Source organism: Solea senegalensis, linkage group LG1, assembly GCF_019176455.1.
Source record: "Solea senegalensis isolate Sse05_10M linkage group LG1, IFAPA_SoseM_1, whole genome shotgun sequence".
NCBI classification, from domain to species: Eukaryota; Metazoa; Chordata; class Actinopteri; order Pleuronectiformes; family Soleidae; genus Solea; species Solea senegalensis.
Window position 1 is genome coordinate 35,405,402 of NC_058021.1, and position 20,621 is coordinate 35,426,022.

At 41.0% G+C, this 20,621-nt stretch overlaps 1 protein-coding gene and 2 long non-coding RNA genes across 4 annotated transcripts in view; all 3 read right to left on the reverse strand.

Annotated features, from left to right (window-relative positions):
- Positions 1-4,532: 4,532 nt before the first annotated feature.
- On the reverse strand, positions 4,533-5,187 carry LOC122768778. The gene is made up of 2 exons (XR_006360354.1): positions 5,147-5,187; positions 4,533-5,091 (listed from the first exon to the last, which is right to left on the reverse strand). It is a non-coding gene; the product is annotated as an uncharacterized LOC122768778 (long non-coding RNA).
- Positions 5,188-5,309: 122 nt separating this feature from the next.
- LOC122768772 lies at positions 5,310-5,672 on the reverse strand. Its single transcript, XR_006360352.1, has 3 exons — positions 5,485-5,672; positions 5,364-5,451; positions 5,310-5,327 (listed from the first exon to the last, which is right to left on the reverse strand). It is a non-coding gene; the product is annotated as an uncharacterized LOC122768772 (long non-coding RNA).
- A 2,827-nt stretch (positions 5,673-8,499) lies between these two features.
- gpr158a (G protein-coupled receptor 158a) overlaps positions 8,500-20,621 on the reverse strand; it is a 72,150-nt gene continuing 60,028 nt past the window's right edge. The window contains exons 8-12 of one of the 2 annotated variants that reach the window (XM_044024958.1): positions 18,728-18,866; positions 15,485-15,590; positions 14,263-14,409; positions 14,073-14,156; positions 8,500-13,595 (exon numbers count right to left, since the gene is read on the reverse strand). In XM_044024958.1, the coding sequence (XP_043880893.1) occupies positions 11,757-13,595; positions 14,073-14,156; positions 14,263-14,409; positions 15,485-15,590; positions 18,728-18,866 (2,315 nt within the window). In that variant the 3' untranslated portion in view covers positions 8,500-11,756. The remainder of the gene's footprint in view (positions 13,596-14,072; positions 14,157-14,262; positions 14,410-15,484; positions 15,591-18,727; positions 18,867-20,621) is intronic. The other variant, XM_044024966.1, reaches the window with a different exon arrangement.

A 20,621-nucleotide genomic window follows, 5' to 3' on the forward strand; every position in this document is an offset into this window, starting at 1 on the left:
TTTAATCAAATATTAAACATTTAACGTCATTGAGCAGATCTTCTCTCCTCCTCTTGTCAGCTACTGTCTTTTAAAACAGCGCTATTTTGTCTCCTTTATTATTTTTTCCTGGGAGGACAATGAACTTCAACACAAACCTGTTTGATCTGATGCTTTTGTTCCTTTGTTTTTGTGCTGTGAAGAAGCAGCACATGTGGAACAATGTCTCCATCTAGTGGTCAAATCAGTGAACTCATATAAATCATATCAAAACAATGAATGAATGAATAATACTGTGGATGGAAAATAAGACTAGCGCTTCTTTTAGAATAGAAAAGAATATATGAAATCTCATTGTCTAAACTCTGTCTAAAGATGCATTAACATTAACATCACAATCACTCAATAAAACCCCACCAAGGATTGTGATGAGTATTAAGTACCCGCTTCCATTTTTTTTGAGTCAAGTTCATATTCTCATGTCTGGTTTCATTCTTTTTTTTCATTCTATTTTCATTCTATTTATTCTACTTTATTCAAATTTAAATTTAAATTTCTATCTTGTTTTTTATCCTAATAGGGGACGTGCGTGTTGCAATTTTAATTTCACCGACAACGTACCTTTGTGTACAATCCCGTGTGACAAGTAAACAAACTTTGAATCTTGAATAGGGAACACTCTGAGAAAACCTAATTGCACGCTGCAGAGTAAACAGAGGCTAAAAAAAAATCAATCAATAAACAGTTCTAAAAAGAGCCATCATTATCTGTAAATCTGCCAGTGTAGTGGTCTAATGTGGATTTAAATCCATCCCTGTACTTCCAGTAAACCTTAAACACCCGTCTTTACATTTGACACAAAACCAAAAAACAAATCCACGTTAGATTACATATTATATTATATTATATTATATATGAGTTTTTCTGAGATAAAACCCCTCACTATCAGTGTGAGTTTGCTTAGTGTCCATGTTGACCTTGAAAACACCGGCTGAGAAAACGATTTTAGATCAGTAGAGATTTCTACTCTATTACAAGATCATATCCAAAAGGAAAAGAAAGAAATTTGAACACGATATTTATTTTAAGACATCAGCTGATAACGGTCACGTGATACAGCAGAAGAAGAAAAAAAAGGCTCCTAAATGACCTTGAAGGATTGTATGTTTTTCCTCAAGAGGTCAAGAACAACTATTTTATCATATTAATGTGGACAAAAGTATGTGGACGTCCTAGTTGTGTATAATTGCATATCAGATAATGTCTCCATTGTCTATTAAATCTAATTTAATGAGACTCTGCAACTCAAACTCAAAAGGCAAACCATACAATGAAAAATTTGGTCATTCATCTGTCCTCATCATTCATTCACCTGTCCACATCATTCACCCGTCTGTCCTCATCATTTATTCACTTGTCCTCATCATTAACTCGTCTGTCCTCATCATTCACCTGTACTGTCCTCACCATTCATCTGTACTGTCCTCATCATTCATCTGTACTGTCCTCATCATTAACTCGTCTGTCCTCATCATTCACCTGTGCTGTCCTCATCATTCATCTGTACTGTCCTCATCATTAACTCGTCTGTCCTCATCATTCACCTGTACTGTCCTCATCATTCACCTGTACTGTCCTCATCATTAACTCGTCTGTCCTCATCATTCACCTGTACTGTCCTCATCATTCATCTGTACTGTCCTCATCATTCTGTCTCATTCACCTGTACTGTCCTCATCATTCATCTGTACTGTCCTCATCATTAACTTGTCTGTCCTCATCATTCACCTGTACTGTCCTCATCATTCATCTGTTCTGTCCTCATCATTCATCTGTACTGTCCTCATCATTAACTCTCTGTCCTCATCATTCACCTGTACTGTCCTCATCATTCATCTGTACTGTCCTCATCATTCACCTGTACTGTCCTCATCATTCATCTGTACTGTACTGTCCTCATCATTCACCTGTACTGTCCTCATCATTCATCTGTACTGTCCTCATCATTCATATGTACTGTCCTCATGATTAACTTGTCTGTCCTCATCATTCATCTGTACTGTCCTCATCATTAACTTGTCTGTCCTCATCATTCACCTGTACTGTCCTCATCATTCACCTGTACTGTCCTCATCATTCATCTGTACTGTCCTCATCATTCATCTGTACTGTCCTCATCATTAACTCGTCTGTCCTCATCGTTCACCTGTACTTCCAAAAATATTTCAGTAAAAGTGAAATTACAAATTTTTAAAGTACACAAAAAAACCTACTCAGTTACAGTAACGCGAGTAACTTTAATTCATTATTTTTCACCTCTGGACAGAACAGACAGAACACAGACAGACAGACAGACAGGCACAAGGCACACTAATCCTCTAATCGTCTTGTTTTTTTTTATATTTTTACACCAGGTGTCATTTTTCTCCTCGTCTGACATCACTCTGTCTGTCTGTCTGTCTGTCTCTGTGTGTGTCTGTCTTTCAGTGGCGAGGACTTCATGGTGAACACAAACACAGATGCACAAAAGCCCAAGGCCAGGACGCCAGTGAGTCACAGTCATACCGACGTGTTTCTGTGTGTGTACGTGCGTGCGTGCGTGCGTGCGTGTGTGTGAATGAATGAATGAAAGCTATGAATGTTCATTCAGTACAAAAAAGAGAAAAAAAATCCTTTTTTCCTTTGACGTCATCGTCTTAATCACTCAATTATAGCAATTTCTGCCTCCAGGTACGAGACGCAGCTGATCACAGATCACTCACATCACAGTGTGTGTGTGTGTGTGTGTGTGTGTGTGTGTGTGTGTCACAACTCTGCTACGAGAGAAAAAGGAGAAAAGAGAATTATATGATGAGATAAATGAGATGACGATAAAGCAGTTATGACTAAAACATGTGGGCGACCTCTGTGACTTCATTACCCACGATGCAACTCAACCTCTGACATTTTACCTGCAAATTCAAATCAGTTTATTTCACACTATTGTGCTAAAATGTTGCTAAATTCTATAATTTGTCAGTAACCAACTCTCTTGGTAACAGTCAAAGAATATAGAACAGAAGATTCTTCCCTGTGGTTGGATGTAAGTCATAAAACATATTAATTATAGATCAATATAAATTCTTTGCACAGATAAAATCTCCTCTCTGGAATTTTGCTCTATTGCCGAGCATTTTTTTAAGCAGAAGAAGACATTGAAGTCATAAACATAATATTATTTGTTTTACCGTTTCAAAGCGTCTCAGTTGTCTTGGTTGAGAATCAGCGTGTGGCGTTTGTCTCTCTTCTTCAGTGACGTCACCAGGTGAGCAGGTGTGCACCGTTCTTCCTCTGCATTTCCTTGTTAGGGCCTGGACACCTCCAGAGAACTCAACAGTGACACCCGGTGGATGTTGAGGAGTCTGGATGTTGATGTGTCTATTGGCGCACTGGCTCTACTCGCCTCGCCACAGCACGGTTTAAGTAGCGTTTCCACTAGCCTAGTACCTGGTACCAGGTACTATTTTTAGTACCTGCTCCGGCGAGGTTCCAAGAGTGCTAGTAGTAGGTACTAGGTGCGATGATTGGACTGCTGCAAACTGTAGATCACTTAAAACTACTTAACAATCCTAAAAACATGGGTAAATCTCCAACAACTACAGAAGTCTGGTGTAAAGTCACTAGTCACTCGTGTGTAAGTGTGTGTGTGTGAGGCGTATAAAGCAAAGTCACCGCAGTTTCACTCAGCCGTGCAGTGATGCCATATGTCAATTCTGTCCCCTCTCCTCTCCTTTGTCCCCCATTTTTCCTTTCACCACAACCTGTCTAGGCAGATGCCGCAATTGCATTGCATTGAATTGCACTGAATTGAATTGAATTGAATTGAGTTGAATTGAATTGAATTGAGTTGAATTGAATTGAATTGAATTGAATTGAATTGAATTGAATTGAATTGAATTGAATTGAATTGAATTGAATTGAATTGAATTTTGGGCTGAAGGTGCCTCTCTGATTGGTGGAGGTGTCATCAAGCCTCAGCAGTTAATAACAACAATGTGAGGAGAGAATCACAGCCATTTCAGGAAACACTCATACCTTTCTTTCTCTCTTTCTTTCTGTCTTTCTGTCTTTCTTTCTTTTTTTCTTTCTTTGTTTGCAGGCGACCGTTTTGCAGGGAATTTCACCTCCTCCTCCTGTCACATCTGCAGCAGCTGTAACTGAAACCTGCAGGTGGAATTAATTTTTAATCAACATGCAGTGACGTCTGCAGCGGAGATAATTACATGTGAAAGTGTCGTCGTCAACATGTCCACATGTTAACTGGTGTTGTTTACCTACAAGGAGGGGGAGGAGTTTCATGTTTCAGTAGAACACTAATAACCTCACTGATTGCCAATATTTTATATCCAAAAATACCGTGTTTTAGTCACTAACTAAAGTTGAAACATGAAAGTGTAGGAGCGGTGACCTCGTCCTGTCACAGACAAGGAGACAAATTACCCATTAGCCTTTTTGGGTTTAGGATAATTTTGTGCAATCAATCATATTATTCTAAGAATCTGTGCTACATGGAGGAAATGAGTGAGTATTTGTGTTATTTTGAAAATTAAACTGTCAGAGAGCAAAATGCCACAATTTCATTTCATTTCATGTCTACACCCTTGCGTTAGGGGAAACGCTGCTTTGTCTTGGCTTTTATGGATCATCACGTTACATAAAAATGACCATTAAAGGGAAAACTCAATCTGAATTCTTTGATTTCAGCTGCTTCCTCCTGATAAATGACGATGATGCAGTCGATGGTTCTCTCACACAGGGACATGAGATGACTCACTCACTCACTCAAAGACCTTTTCATTCTCTTACGCACGATCGAGTGTGTGAAACTGTGTGAGCGTGAACCTGAATGTAGTGTCACAGATGTATTAATGTGTGGATGATGATGATGACGATGTGGAGGTGGTTCATTGGTTGGTTGGTGATGATGAAGCAGAGCAGAAGCTCTTTGTGACTCATGAACGCTCCCATTACCAGGAGTTCCTCAGAGTCACCTTTGAGGTCTGGGGGAGCGCAGTGTGAGAAGTGTCCAGACCTCAGTGTGAAGAGTCCAGACCTCAGTGTGTGAGTCCAGACCTCAGTGTGAAAGAGTCCAGACCCCTGGAGTCCAGACCTCAGCAGGAGTTCAGACCTCAGTGTGAAGAGTCCAGACCTCAGTGTGTGAAGAGTCCAAAGAGTCAGTGAAGAGTCCAGACCTCAGTGTGAAGAGTCCAGACCCAGAGAGTGAGTCCAGACCTCAGTGTGTGAAGTCAGACCTCAGTGTGAAGTGTCCAGACCTCAGTGTGTCCAGACCTAGTGTGAAGAGTCCAGACCTCAGATTTGGAGTCCAGACCTCAGTGTGTCCAGACCTCAGTGTGAAGAGTCCAGACCTCAGTGTGTGAAGAGTCCAGACCTCAGTGTGAAGAGTCCAGACTCCAGTGTGTGAAGAGTCCAGACCTCAGTGAAGATCCTCAATGTAAGAGTCCAGACCTCAGTGTGAAGAGTCCAGACCTCAGTGTGAAGAGTCTAGACCTCAATGTAAGAGCCCAGACCTCAGTGTGAAGAGTCCAGACCTCAGTGTAGTGACGTCTAAATGGAAACGATAACACACTACACCACAATGTCTGTCTGTCCTATTGTGAGTCCTGCACAAGTGTGTCCGAATGTGTGTCTGAATGTGTGTCTGAATGTGTGTCCACATGTGTCCTGTTGTGCCTCTGTAGCCTCCACATCACCCGCACACACACACACACACACACACACACACAAACAGCCCGTCTTTATGAGTCATGAGCGACACAGTCATTGGTCATGAGTCAATACGACACATGAGATGTCCTTAACATCCTGTCGTCTCCCACTTGTCTCCCCCCACCTCCTCCTCTCATCCTCACATCTGAAAGACAGATGAGTCAGCAGCAGCAGTGATCAGCTTCCTCTCATGTCCCCGTCCTTACGTCCTGCCCACTGCACCGCTGTCCGTCTCACCACAAAAAGGCTGTGATACACATCCAGTCTGAGTTTTTAAAAAAAATAAGTCTAGCTGTCTAAGGTGGGCCTGTCTCTTTGGTTAGTACTGAAGGGGATCCAGAGAGATTTTACAGCCAGTGTTGGACGTGTCCAACTAAGAAATTATAATTCATTATCTTATAATTTTATCTATGTTTTCCACTTCTTCCTACACACTCAAAAAATAGGGGAACAAGACAAGAACTCTTCTGTACCCGAAGGACCACGTTTGGTGAAAATTGTGCTTGAAGATTCTAGAAATGTACATTTTGACAATAAGAGAGATAATTAAATCAATATATATTTATATGCATATATTATAGGGCTGTCAATCGATAAAAAAAAAGAACTAATTAATCGCACAATTTTCTGTAATTAATCATGATTAATCTATTATTTATTATCTATTAATCCTATTATTTCATTTCTGATGCTCATTTCACACATAATTAAAAACACACCTTTTTGAACATTAATAATGAAAACACCTGCACTACACTAACTGCACATGTAGTAGTTAACAATATTGGCAACTCTTGATAAAGTAGCTCATAAAAAAAACACTTAAAAATGATATTACTGTCACTTTAAATGTAAACATACTGGTTCTCGTTCGATCTCATTACACAGAGCAGTGAAGGAAACATCAGTAGTTACTGTGTGTCCTCGTATCACAGGTTCTTTCTCTGCTTTAGTTCCCTGCAGCACAAATGCCTCACATCATCGATCCTCCGCGTATGAAAGTGGAATCAATGCTAACACGTTTAATCTACACAGCAGACGTTATTTTTTGCTCCGTCGCTGCCTCTGAAATCAAAAAAACATACAAGAGTTTGTGACAATAACAGACAACGTGACGCTCGTTAAGCAGAATTAATCGGGGTTGAAGAATTGGTGGATTAAACGAGCGGGGGAATGATTTTTTTCCCCTTTGGCTCCGGAGGAGGAGGAGGAGGAAAAATAAAAATCACCTTGGCCAGTAATTATTTTGGAATGGGAAAATAACGACGCCAAGTTCCTCCTACCGGGCCCCGGAGTCAGCATTCGATACCATCTTCTATCTCCTGCTTCCTGCAGAGTCTCCATTGATCCCCGTCCCAAAGACCACAAACAAGCCATAAAAGCGTTTCAGGACGGCTGCCAAGACGAGCATATCCTAAAGTGGTTGGATGATGCACAAGGCTTTTAAAGGTCCAGGGGTTTCACCAACTGCATGTCTACACGGAGAATAAGCAAACAAACCTGAGACGGGGATGATTACTAAGCAGAAATGCATCTTGGGAGTGTCTGGTGTCAGCCTCCTGTGGGGATTAGAACTGTTCCAGCAAAACAGGAGGGTGGAAATCCAGTGAGATCTGAAGGTACATTTACCTTAGACGTTTGTAAAATAGTCATAAAATGATCACGACTAGTCTTGAGAGCAAGTGGCAACTCGTTGATATTGCCTATAAGAATTCGAACACTGACGTTTAGCTAGTGGAAATTGTAACCAGGCTCATATTGGACAATCATGCTCATATGTGCCTTATATTTTCTTCTACATGGGAACATAATTTACAAAACTAACATCATGTGCGATTGAAGATGACCCAAAAATGTGTGACTGAGTCCATTAACTTCTCACAAAAATGTGATGTGGTGTTACGAGCCAAGAAGAAGAAGCTCATTCTCTGTTCCAGTTCATCCCAAGAGGTCTAAGGACTGAGGGTCTCAGGACAGAGGGTCTCAGGAAAGAGGGTCACAGGACAGAGGGTCTCAGGACAGAGGGTCTCAGGAAAGAGAGTCACAGGACAGTGGGTCTTAGGACCGAGGGTCTCAGGACAGATGGTCTAAGGACAAATTGTAAAGCCCTTTGAGGCAAATTGTGTGTTTGGGATGTTGAGCTATATAAATACAGTTGAAGTGAAATTTAATTAAATTGAAAAAAGGGGGGTGTATACAAATGTATAGCCAATGTAGCAATACTGTAGCAGTCAATAACAATGGTCCTGGTGACTCAGGTTTTAGACGTTTCCCTGCTCTAAAGCACCTGATTCACATGAACAGGTCGTTATCAGGCCTCTGCAGAGCTTGTTGATGAGCTGACAATCAGGTGTGTTGGAGCAGGGAACTATCTGAAACATTGTGTACTGAAAGAGATAAGATTATGCAGTTACCAGTAAAAGCAAAAAAAAAAGTCAAAGAGTATTTTACTATTAAAGGGAATGGCAGCCCTTTTAGGGTTTGTGTTAAACCTCTGATTAAGAACTCAAGAATTCTGACTTCTAACTACAAGTGGAACACGCCATGAGTGCAGCTTCCATGTTGTTGTGTCTCCAATGGTTTGAATTTCATACTTTTATTTACTTTGTATTCTGCTCTCAACTATTTAAAGTGTTTATTGTATGTTTATATTACATTTTTAACACGATGAATGACAATAAAGTGAACCTTTGTGGCCATAGTTTCACACATTTTTTGTAAACATAATATACAGAATCACAGTGAAACAGCACACACAGTTTTCATACAAATATTTATTGCAGAGGAGGTATCTTTTATGTACATGCTATCACAATATAACACAATATAAATCTACCAAATATTCCCATATATTGATGCTATAAGCTTGTCATAGAGCAATATTTATAACAAGCACATAATACAGTGGGTCAGGGACAGTTTACCACTCACTATACAACTCGTAACAGTCCATAAAAGATCGACAATTTTTCTCAATTTTTTTTTGTTCTATCGAGGGCAGTAAAACATCGGATCCTACTAACTTTTCTTGAATTCATGCAGAAGCCACAAGAGCAAGATTTACGACGTTATACAGCATTGAGTAGTAGTAATAGTAGTAGTAGTAGTAGTAGTAGTAGTAGTAGTAGCAAGAGTAGTAGTTGTATTTGCCATCGGGGGGAGGGGTGACTTGGTTTGGTCACGAGATAAAGAGAGAGCCGTCGGTGTTTGAAATGAAAAACAGCGGATAAGCCCAAACAGAAAGAAAGATACCATGGTGGACAAGGAGCTACAGGACACAGTGTCCTCTATGACGACGTGAGACGACATTCTCTGGGACAGACACACACACACACACACACAGCTGAGTGATGCAACAGCAACTAGCACTTTTGTCTAAACAACACACCGGGTTTGAACGATCTGCCAAACAAAAATGTGTGTGATGTAACGCTGAGATATTGCACTGTTAAGTATTTGTCTGCATGACGACGACGACGACGACGACGACCGCCTTGGTCTATCACTGGTGTGGAGATCTCACGGAATGAAGCCTTTTTAAAAAGCGAAGTGAAATGAAAACAATGTCAAATATTGCTTGTGCGGACACTATTTTTTAAAAGTAAACACACGCCTGTATGAGCTCACCTCTTCTTTTTTTTCAAATGAACTAGTGAAAATCCTGATTTTCTTTAAAAAAAGTACCACATAATGATTACAATTATCCGTCACTCTGGGCAGTAACATCTAACGTGGCAGTGATTCAGTCAGAGAGGTCAGTCAGGTAATCTCACACATAACGGGGATCCCGTGTCTGTCTCTGTCCGCTATAACACGCGGTGCACATGACGGACGCCGCCGCTACCGCACATGTGGTTCGTTGTAAATATTATACAGCTCCATCAGCGCGTGCGTGGCAATAAATCTGTGGCGCGTGCGACAGCAGTTCCTCCTCAGCAGACCCCTTGTTCCTGGAGGAGCTCATAAAAAAAGCAGAAGTGGTGACAAATCTCGCGCTGAAAGGCAAACAGTCCACGTCGGAGATTTTTCACACGGGTCGTCTACTGTACAACGTACAGCTGTGGACACCGACAAAGATCTGACTGCATTGCTACAAAAGTTAAATTCTAATTGACTCCTACGGTCGTTTGTCTATTTTTGTCAAGAGCAGATACGGATAATTATTGACAATTGTTACACGACATCATAAAGTACTGCAGACGCTATATTGTCCTCAAATATGTGCAGGTATTTTGCAGGAGTAAAGTGGAGTGCGTAAATGAATGAATGAATGAATGAATATCTTCGACATTTTGATACAAAACACGGAACAAATCAAAAAACCTTCACAAGGTTTAGTCAGATTAGTAACTGGTAACCACGTTGCTATAAGGCTAATTCTAAATTCATTAGCATAATTTATCAGTGCGGATTACTTTGTGGGGGAAGGGGACGGGACATGCATAATGCTACTTGTGTCAAACACATAATAATTGATGATGTTGATGATGATGATGGCAGAATTATAATTATCCTTCAACATTTTTTTAAATACAATAAAGGATAATTAAGATTTTTTCCTGTTATGACAAAAAACCTTGTTTTTTTCAAATGTATTTGATTAGTTTTTGTTGAATTTAGTTTAAAAATGAGAAATCGATTCGAACAAAGTTATTGTTACTGATGGAAACCATGGCCAAAACTAAAACGACAAGAAATATTCTTTAAACAGTCGTTTCTGATCAACTGTGAACTAAAAAAGGTGGCATGCTCCCTTTTTTTTTTTTCTTAACTTTGAATTTAAATTTTTAACGGGGGTTTGACAGTAGAAATGTGAGGACAAAAAAAACCCATAAACACCAACCCCCAAACACACACACATACTTGGTACAAGCCAACCTAAAGGCCCATGCTGGATTCATAAACAAAGCTGGTGCAAATTATTAATTTTCACACATTTTTAACTTACAATTCCTTTGTTTTTTTCCCGTTTTCTTTTTTTTTTTTACAGTGCACACGTACATGTGACACACATTCACGTTATCTCGTTCAACCTGAAAAGGCAGGAAACAAAAAAAAACACGCTAAAACTGACAAATTGGTCGCGTGTCCGACGACTCCCCGGCGTGTGCATGCGCTTTATATAAGTCACCGTCACAGGACGATGATGATTGATGATGACGATGAAGCTGTTTGCTGTGAAACCTCAGATTAACGCAACACAACTCTAGAAGGTCAGGCACGTACAGTACATCTCATCTCAGCAGATTTTTGGAAGCAGCAATAATCTGCAGAGAGACTACAATTACATCGATATAATCGGGAAAACAAACATGAACGTATCTGGTTTTGGTCAGTGTTTGTGTGTGATTTCATGCCATGAGGATGGAAATAAGAGGATGAAGTGAAGGCGGGAGAACGGTGGCGTCCGTCCGCCCTCCGCTCTTAATTAATGGTGTTGGCTAAAGTGCTATAGATTGATTTCCTCACTGAGTCCTTTCTGCCTGTGCCAAAGTTTTTGGACACAAAACTAATAAATTAACTTTATCACAATGCCCAAAGACTAACAACATCTCCTTTGCAAATGTTCCCTTTTTTCTTTGGCTTTCACTTCTTTTCACACTTCAGTCTTCCAAGAATCATCATGTTGATGCACAAGAAAGAAATGAATCCAGTAAAACTTAAGATTTACTCGACAACAGAATGGAACGAGTTTCAGGATTGCCCATGAAGTGAGAAGACGGAATCAAAAGTTGCATAATTAGTCTACAATTAATCCTCAGGATTTTCCTGTCATAATCTGGAATGCTCGTCATGATTTATTTTTCTGTACATTAGTTTTTTTTACTTATTTTCAAAATAGGTAAAACAGGAACAAAACCTCGGAAAAGGAAGGCAACTCGTGGAATTTTGATCAACTTTTCATCCAAGTCACCGCACTAATAGTAAAAGGTAAGATTTCTGACGATTTCAAAGTGAAAAAAGTATACATCAATTTACTATTATTTCAGTGGTCCGTGTAAGGTCGAGTGTCATGCCTTCTTGCTTGGCGTGCTGTCGTCAAAGTCCCAGGGACAAACATCTGCTTTTTTAGCAGCACTTGCGACTCCGCCTTTAGGATATGGATTGCTCTGTTTCCCCACTTTTTTCTCCGCCATATCCTCAAAGTCCCACGGACAGACGTCCGCCTGTTTTCCTTTGGCTGCGCCAACATTTGCGCTTTTCCTTTTTTCTACCAATGGCACGTCCTGATGACTGCCCACGTCCCACGGACACACGTCGGCCACTTTCTGTTGGCTCGTGTATTTCTCTGAGGATTTGCTCTTGTCCTTGGCTTTAGTTTTGCTTCTCTCATCATCAGCATCTTTCGATTTTTCTCTATCAAGTGTCCTCGTGGAAGGGGCACTCTTCTTTTTTGTGGTGTCTTCCTTGGTTTTGGAAACTTTAGAGGGACTCGGTGTCCTCTCGGAGTTCGGAGATACCGAAGAACTGTCGTAGTCCCAGGGACAGACGTCGACTTTTGCGGTCGGTGGCTGGAGTGAGCCTCCAGTTTTGGGTGGATCTGACAGAGCAATTCTCCCTCTCACATCCACTGGAGACGTACCTTTTTTCTGCTTTGTCACATCTGTTGAGCGAGATGAGTCTGTCGTATTTTGAGGCTCGTCAAAGTCCCACGGACAAACGTCCACCCGATGTTTTTTGGAGCTTTCTACTGCAGTATAGGGCTGTTGGGGTTTAGCAACTTGGCTTGTCTGATTTGATACTACTTCTACTTGACTGGCATTACTGTCACCTCCGTCCTCCCATGGACATATGTCTGCTCGAACAGCGGTTGTCCTCTGAATCTCCTTTGAATTCCTGCCACTCGGATCGTTAGCTTTCTGTTTTTGTTGCTGAGATTTGCTGACTTTCGTGCTCCCTCCATGGACTGTTGTGGTTTCCTTTGGCGCAATAGACACATGCTTCTGGACCTTATTTTCAGACGGAGTTGGGAGATCTTCCACTTCCCAAGGGCAAACCTCCGAGAGATCATAGAGGTCCTTTCCCGTGACTGGATCAGAAGAGATGGTTGGCTCACTTCCGCTTGTCGGCTGTTTCATGATACTCCCTTTTGCTGCACTCTGTTTGGACTCGACCGACTGACTGACAATCATCTTTGGTGGACAGTCGTTATCTGGCTCTGCATTGGCCTTTGTGTCTTTACTCTTTGACTGACTCTTTTTATTGCTGTCCTCCAGATTCTGGGTCTTTCCCGTCAAACCCAAGGTTTTTTCTTTGGCACTGGCGATGACACTGAGTGACTTCTGCAGCATGGAGGCTCTGGGATGAATTGGTTTCTTGTCTGCTGTGAGGTTGTGGGCACTGGCCGACTTGCAGACCAACGGGACTGATTCTGTAGATTCACTGGGGAGATTTACGTTGTCGCTAGATTTCTTCTTGACCAGCTTCTTGCCCATAAGTGTGTCCAGGAGGGAGCCTTCCGCTGGGGTCATGTCCATCTTGTCGGTTGCAGAACTGTTGGAGTCTTCGCTTTGGTCACGGACGTGATCGTAGCTACTGTGGGACTTCTTCAGAGAGAACACCATGTTCTTCAGCGTTTCATCCTTTGCAGGTTTCACCACATGCTGTGGATCGAAAGGGTTCTTTTTCAACATGCAAATGCTGTTACGATTGCTCCCATGCTCCCCAGCCTCCTTGTCTTCGCGGCTGCACTGGCGGTGTACGGATTCGGGAATTTCTGTAATGCGCCTCATCAGCGAGCGACCCAGCCCTTTCTTGGAGCTCCGTTTCTTTTGGAGATGAGGGTTGTTCGCCAGCATCTTCTTCCTCTTGTAAATCTCCAACTGGGAGTAGAGTTTCTTCAGCTCCTCCTGTACAATCACAAAAACAAGTGATCACTCTTTTGTTCAAACATGTATCTGTATTTTTTTTCTACATGATTTAAAAGTATTTCTACTTCAAACACTGTTACGACGAAGCAGACATTCTACTGCACAGAGAACATGCAGTACAAATCCATGACATGTAACTACGAACAGTTGTTAGGTGATGCACTATGAAATATCACATGCGAGCTGGAAAAAATAAAGCAAAGACGGGACAGTCCTGGACGGCGATAAATAAGGAAACGGAGAGTGTTTTAGTGTTAGGTCTGAAACAGCCTCTAAGCTCAGGTCTTGAATTTATTGCTTCTCTGTCGCTGTGCCCATCTGATTTAATGATCACTCTTTTGAGCGGCAGCATGTCGCCATAGTACCGCTCCCTCGGGAGGACAGGATTGAGGTGCCCAAATCTTTTGGTAGAGAGACTTCTTCAGCTCTAACAGACAAACAGAAATCTCTGCTCACGTTGGTACGTTTTTCCCAAAGACTGTCACAAGATCTTACGCCACAGCCATTAACTGAACTGAGGTGGCCCATTTCGTCTGGTGTCTGCAATGAAGAACTGCCATGGCTCAGTATTTTCAACGGGTATCACCAGGTTATACAGTGGAGGCAGAACGATGTAATGAAGGTAAGGTGTGATGAAAACTCTTACCCGGATGTCCTCAGGGTCTAAACTGTGTTCACTCCATGCAGAGGTGATGCTACTGTTCAGGTAGGACCCAGATCGACCCATGTCCAGCTCGTCCTCATAGGCCTCGGAGGCTATGTCATCTCTCATGTGGGTGCCGGCAAACAGGAACTGGTGGATGACATGAAAGAAGGGTCACATATGTTACATCAAGTGAGTCACTAAGTGACGACTTCCTTGGTTTTGGACACTTGAGAGGGACTCGGTGTCCTCTCAGAGTTCAAAGATACTGAAGAACTGTCGTAGTCACAGGGACAAACATCGACTTTTGAAGTTGGTGGCTGGAGTGCGCCTCAACAGAGCACTTCTCCCTCTCACATCCTCTGGAGAGGTACCTTTTTTCTGCTTTGTCACATCTGTTGAGCAAGACAAGTCTGTTGTCTTTGATGGCTCTTCAAAGTCCCACAGACAACATTTATGTCTGCCCATTGTTTTTTGGAGCTTTCTACTGCATGATACTAAAACACTTTTCTTGAAATTGTACTAAAGCACTAAAGATGGACTAATATGCCCATATAATGTGGTTAGTAGGGATTAAATTACTTATTCCATGGTATACATTCAACTGGACCAAATCTGGACACAATTCATGTCCCCATGTTCCCAGGCTTTGAATACTAGAAGAGGTCGTGACATGGACGAAGAAGACAACAATGAGAAAAACATGGTAAAATCCAGACCTGAGACTGAATTTACCTTCTGACAGATTAGAAGAACTTAATGGACGGTAGGGAGTTTTGGTCTTGGACATGACCAGTCAACCGTAAAACTGCTAATACTAACAAGCCAACAAGCAGAGTAGGTGGACACACTTGATTCAATAAATCAATTCCCCACTTGTGCTTGTACACTGGGACAAGAACAGTGGTCAAATTTAACTGTGATGTCGAACTACAGCCGTAGCTCAACTGCACTGTGCATGGAAATGTACTGAGATGCCATCCCTCTAACTTGTTGGCTCATTTCCTGTCCATTACTGACCAATGAAGACGTCCTCTTTATGGGTTTCCCACTCTGGATTGGATGAAGAGTTGTATGATACTTGAAACACTTCCTGAAGGACCCACGTCACTCAAGGTCAATGATATTTGTCAGAATATAAGAGCTATATTAACATATTTCTGTGTTAGTGAAAGTCTTTTTGTGGTAAATTAAAAGCAAAGTAAACCATTAAAGTGAGCATTACCTTAGGAATGAGTAGAAGACCCAGTGTCACTGTCACAGTTAAGTGGGTGTGGGTGAAGAACAGTAGAAGCATCCAGTCTGGATGAAGCTCAGGAGCAAGAGTAAACCTTTGAGGATGCAGAGGAAGACGAAAAAAGAGATTAGATGTTGAGAGAGAGAGAGCGAGAGGAAAAAAAAGAGAAAGCAAGAGTGATACAGATGGAGCCAAGAGAGACAGACGCCAGCAGACTTAATGAGTTTTCAGCCAAAGTAGATTTACTTTACACTGTCTGTCCAGGCGTCAAGTCCACTGCCTCATATAATGCACCACTTGAGTGATCCGTCTTCCCGCAAGGACACAATATTTTTCCCTCAGTCTTTCAATTGGATTCACAATAATAACGGGGAGTGACCTTGATCTGGTCACAAGATTCAAACTATTTATACGTCAGGGCTGTAAAACACTGGAACAGCCATTTGGCGGAATATGAGATAATTACCCTCAGAGAGCGAGAGAGAGCACCGCCAGTGTGAGGAGGAGTAGCTCGAACCTTTTTGTTTAAAAATGGGCTTTCGGTTCAGTGAGACCTTGTTCAAACTCAGGATATGAAGGCATGTCCTGTCAGATGCTAATCCAGCCGCTGGAAAGCCCCCTTTTCCATGCACATGTCATCTCACAGGCTCATTATGTCGTTGAAGTTGGCAAATGGCTAATTAACGGACAATTATGAAAAGCTCAGAGGGACGGGCAAAGGCAAAGGTGCGGCAAATGAAATTTCCTCAAAGCTGTGAAGTCTTCCGTTGCTGCATGGTACAGAGAAGACTTGCTGTATCTGTGATCTTATCACAGGCAGATTGTGCTAATCTGTCCTGAATGCATCATCAAATCTAATCCCCTAAACGACGTTCAGAGGTGGTTTGAGGACACATTCCTGAACACACATGAAACACAATCTGTCTTCAGGATAGATTAGCAACTGCCAACGCAGCTGAAGTCATCTTTATATGCAGCCACAATATTAACACTGATCACTCATTCCATGCCACAGTAGCGTGAGTTGTACTTTGAATCACTTTGAATCGCTTTCACTTTCTATTCTCCTTAGGATACTGCATAGATCTCAGTAAGCTTAACCATAACCAGTTAATGTCTAACCCTAATCTTATCCTACCAGTTCCTCAGAAATAAGGATCTGGTTTCTCAGGACCAGGTTTTGGCCTGTATAAGGACCACTGGTCCCGACAAGGTTAAAATATAAACATTTTGTTCTCACATGCAGTTGTGTTTGCGTCTTTGAATAAAGGGCAGGGACACCATTTTAATCCCAGGTGTGAATAATCCTAATTAAGATAGATATTATCCCTTGGTGCTAATACACAACTCCTTATATGGACATCCTGGGGATGTGTATTTATAGGTCACTTCAGACTTTACAAAATGCATTTTTTGTCCATCGTTTTTGTTGTTGAGTCAAAGTTATGATAACAAATGTGCAAAAGTCACAAAACAGACTTTTCATCCCCTTTATTTTTGTTCATAAAAACGAGCCAAGAGAACTTTGAACTGCGACATCAGGTGTGTTTATATAGTTAGTGAAAATGAAAAATATATAATTTCATCAGATTGCCTATAGTCATAGTATATATAGTCAGCCCATACGTCGACGATACAACATTTATGTGTAAAGGGTGTTATCCTATAACAACAATATGACTGCCATCAATATGGCTATGGTTATTTGCCTTGCCTTTTTTAAAAACATAAATCACAGTGACTGGCTCATTAATTTTTAATAATGTGATGGAGCTGAGCTCTCGTTTTTACGGAGTCTCCGGCTCCGAATGTCAGTGTCTGGTTGAAACGTCTCATTTACACAAACCGCGCGGTGCAGGTCTTTGACATGAAATAAATAAATAAAGAATCTGCTCCCAAATGAACGGAGGGGTTGAGCCTCGTGCTTGAGCCTATATGTGTGATGCAAATGAGACAATCTAGTGCAGAACATAAACGTCAAAAATGACGACAGTGAGCAAACACCGTGATATTGAATATGCAGCGGGTGAACACGGAACGCGTTGTAAATGGAAGTGACAGCGTCTGCGTGTCGACTAAGATGTTTGTGGGTAATTATGTTTTATCCTCGGTGGAGCAGATGGATGGAGGTTAGTGCTCCACGACTATTAAGATGATGTCGGAGAGGCATATTTTTGTTAAAGATATGTCAGCGTCTGACGGCTGAATTCACACCAGTGACACAAATGTATATCTCTATTTAAAATGTATATCCACACAGAGAAGCAGCTCGATGGGCGAATATTACAAACAAAAACGACAACAAAATGGAAGAGAGGGCTTTTTTTTCTTTGCTTTGCATTTCTTTACTGTAAGTGACATTAATGAGGCAGTTCACTGACTTTATGTCTGAGCTTCTACTGAAGCTTTCTGTGAGAAACAAAGAACGAGCAAATTTTCATACATTTAATCTGAATAATTTACCATCAGGTTGGAGTAATATCATGACTTTTACTGGCAAAATATATGGGTTTATGTCAGGGATCAAGCAATTGAATATTTTGGGGCCAAAACATCGTATCTTCATCAGACAAAGTGTATTCAAACGTCTTCAGTCACAAACAAAAACCCACATTTTCTGCCTTAAACTAACAATAATGTGTGTTGTCTTGTTACAAATATAACAAGACAAATTTGTGCCTCACACACAAATGTGTGTGAGACACGTACTCGTACTGTTAACATTTATTGCGCATCATTTAAATTAAACTGCTTATATGGACAACAGCAGTGTTTTATTTGTATTTTTCAAACCAAACATTTAGTTTAGGTTAACCCTCAATTCTAGCAACAGAATCTCATTTGAATCACTTCATATTTTTTCAGAATAAAAGCTCTGAACTCGATGTGACATTTTTTTGTGAAGATAAGCAAATAACTTAAGGGCCAGATACTGATGCTGGCGGGCCAATTTTGGCCCACGGGCCACCAATTGCAGGCCACTTGTCAATATTATATCTGTACATTGCTTCTGCTGCTGTGCTACTGATGAAAATTATTTAAAGATTATTTCTGAAATACTTTATATAATGAAGTGGATTTTACTTTTCTGGTCCAGGTTAGGTTACATTACTGGTGACAGCTCATTAAAAATAATACATAAAGCTGCACTGAACTCTCATGATGAAAACAACCTTTGAGTGTCTATATAATTCTCACACACCCACAAATGACCTACGGTGGACAGGTTACCTAATGACATAGAATATCGCCGACAGGACCAGCTCATTGTGAACAGCGATGGCCATGTAGCGAGGCTCGTGGAACGCTGATGGCACCGTCCTCACGGCGTAACACAGGTACACGGACCACAGCAGGAAGAGGAACTCGGCTGTGAAGAAGAAGTAAAAAAAAAAGGAGAAAAGACAGCATGAACACAACGTTTCTACAAGGACAGAAATAACCCACTCAAAAACACTATCATATCATTTGTAACTGGTTGCTTCAGCACATTCGATCCATGAATTTGAGGGAATTGGTCCTTTAATGTCCTTGAATTTGATGTCAACCAAGGTATGGGAACCCTGTATATCCTTAATATTTTCCACCGTGCTTGACATTATTGACAAATTCTAATTTTATGGGGTCTGTGACATAGAAAGTTGTGTCATCAGCGTATAAAGAGATAATTTATGGTCTTTAGCATTAAAAGCTTGATTTTAATGCTAAAGTTTGAGTTGTCTCGTTCTCATATTCCTGGTCATGGTTCCCACATGTCCTTGAAATCCATGAACGTCTATGAATTGAAAAGAAAATCAAGGCCCTTGTCCTGGAAAGTCCTTGAATTTGATGTCAACCAAGGTGTGGAAACCCTGATAAATCAGTCTCTGCATCCCCATGTAATGTTTCCCAGGTAATCATGCTGCACATGTTGATCTTGTTAATCAAGTTCAAATGCTCAAACTGTCTCAGTGAGTTAAATGGGTTCATTTCAGTGGCATTCGAAATGTTAGTAGAGTTGAATTACTACTTTTTGCTGTGTCATGGTTTGAAATATTGCTGATACAACTGGCTATGGTTATACAACCATTTGAGATCAAAAACAACTGAACACAATTAATCCAGCACTTTGTTGCAGTGTGTTGTGTTAAATTCTCTCTTGCTTTGGGGAAAAGCTGCTTTCTGTTGTAGCACAGCTGAGTCATGGAACCTTATCAATTTTTAAGTCTTCAGATTTGGAGGTCATCATTTACATTCGAGTTGTTCAGAAATGACCGTGATCAAAAGCTTTTTAATACATTTCTTTCAAATTCTGTCTTCTATGGTCTTGTTGCTTTTACTCCTCATTTGTCGTTGTTTTGTCACTGGCTATCATTGTAAATGTAAATATGTATATACATATGTGTGTATTCTATAATCTTGCATTAGTACAGTACAGAATGAACAATGTTGCACTTTCTTTTATGAGCTCAAGTGTAAAAGTTTCCATGAGAAGTGTTTATGAAGCATAAACCAAAAACAAATGCTTATGAGCAAAACGTGCATGATTCATATTCTGTGAATACTGCACATATTCTGCTTTTTTGCGTGTTGTTGTTGTTTTGTTTTTTAAGTAAATTAAAATTAGACCGCTGACTGTGAGCGAGCATATGCAAGTATGCGTGTGTGTGTGTGTGTGATTTATTGCATCTTTTGAAGTGCGTGTTAAATGTATGACGTCAGAGCTGACTCCAACCTATTTTTACTGCCTTATGGAGGGAAAAGAAAAAGAAGAATATACAGTAACGCAGCAGCACGCCGGCTCTGCGGGGGGTCCATTAGTTTACCCACAAGTCAAGAAAAGACGTTGGGTTTTTCCCCTCTTAGAAGCCTGAGTCAGCATGGTGCAAACACAGAATGCAGATTTCCTCATCGCACAGGCAGCTTGTCCCCGCGTGTCTTTGATTTCTCATCTGTCTCAATCTGCTGCTGCTGGACGCCCTTGCCTCCAGAACACAGGAAAACACCCCGAAAGTGCAGCAGCAGCATTGGCAGCAAGGATGAATCTTCTTCTTTTCGGGAAAAACATGAGCATGTTTGCCAAATGTAGATGGAACCAAAACTCTATCACTTCTCCTCTGCTCCATTCCCTTCAAACTACACTTCT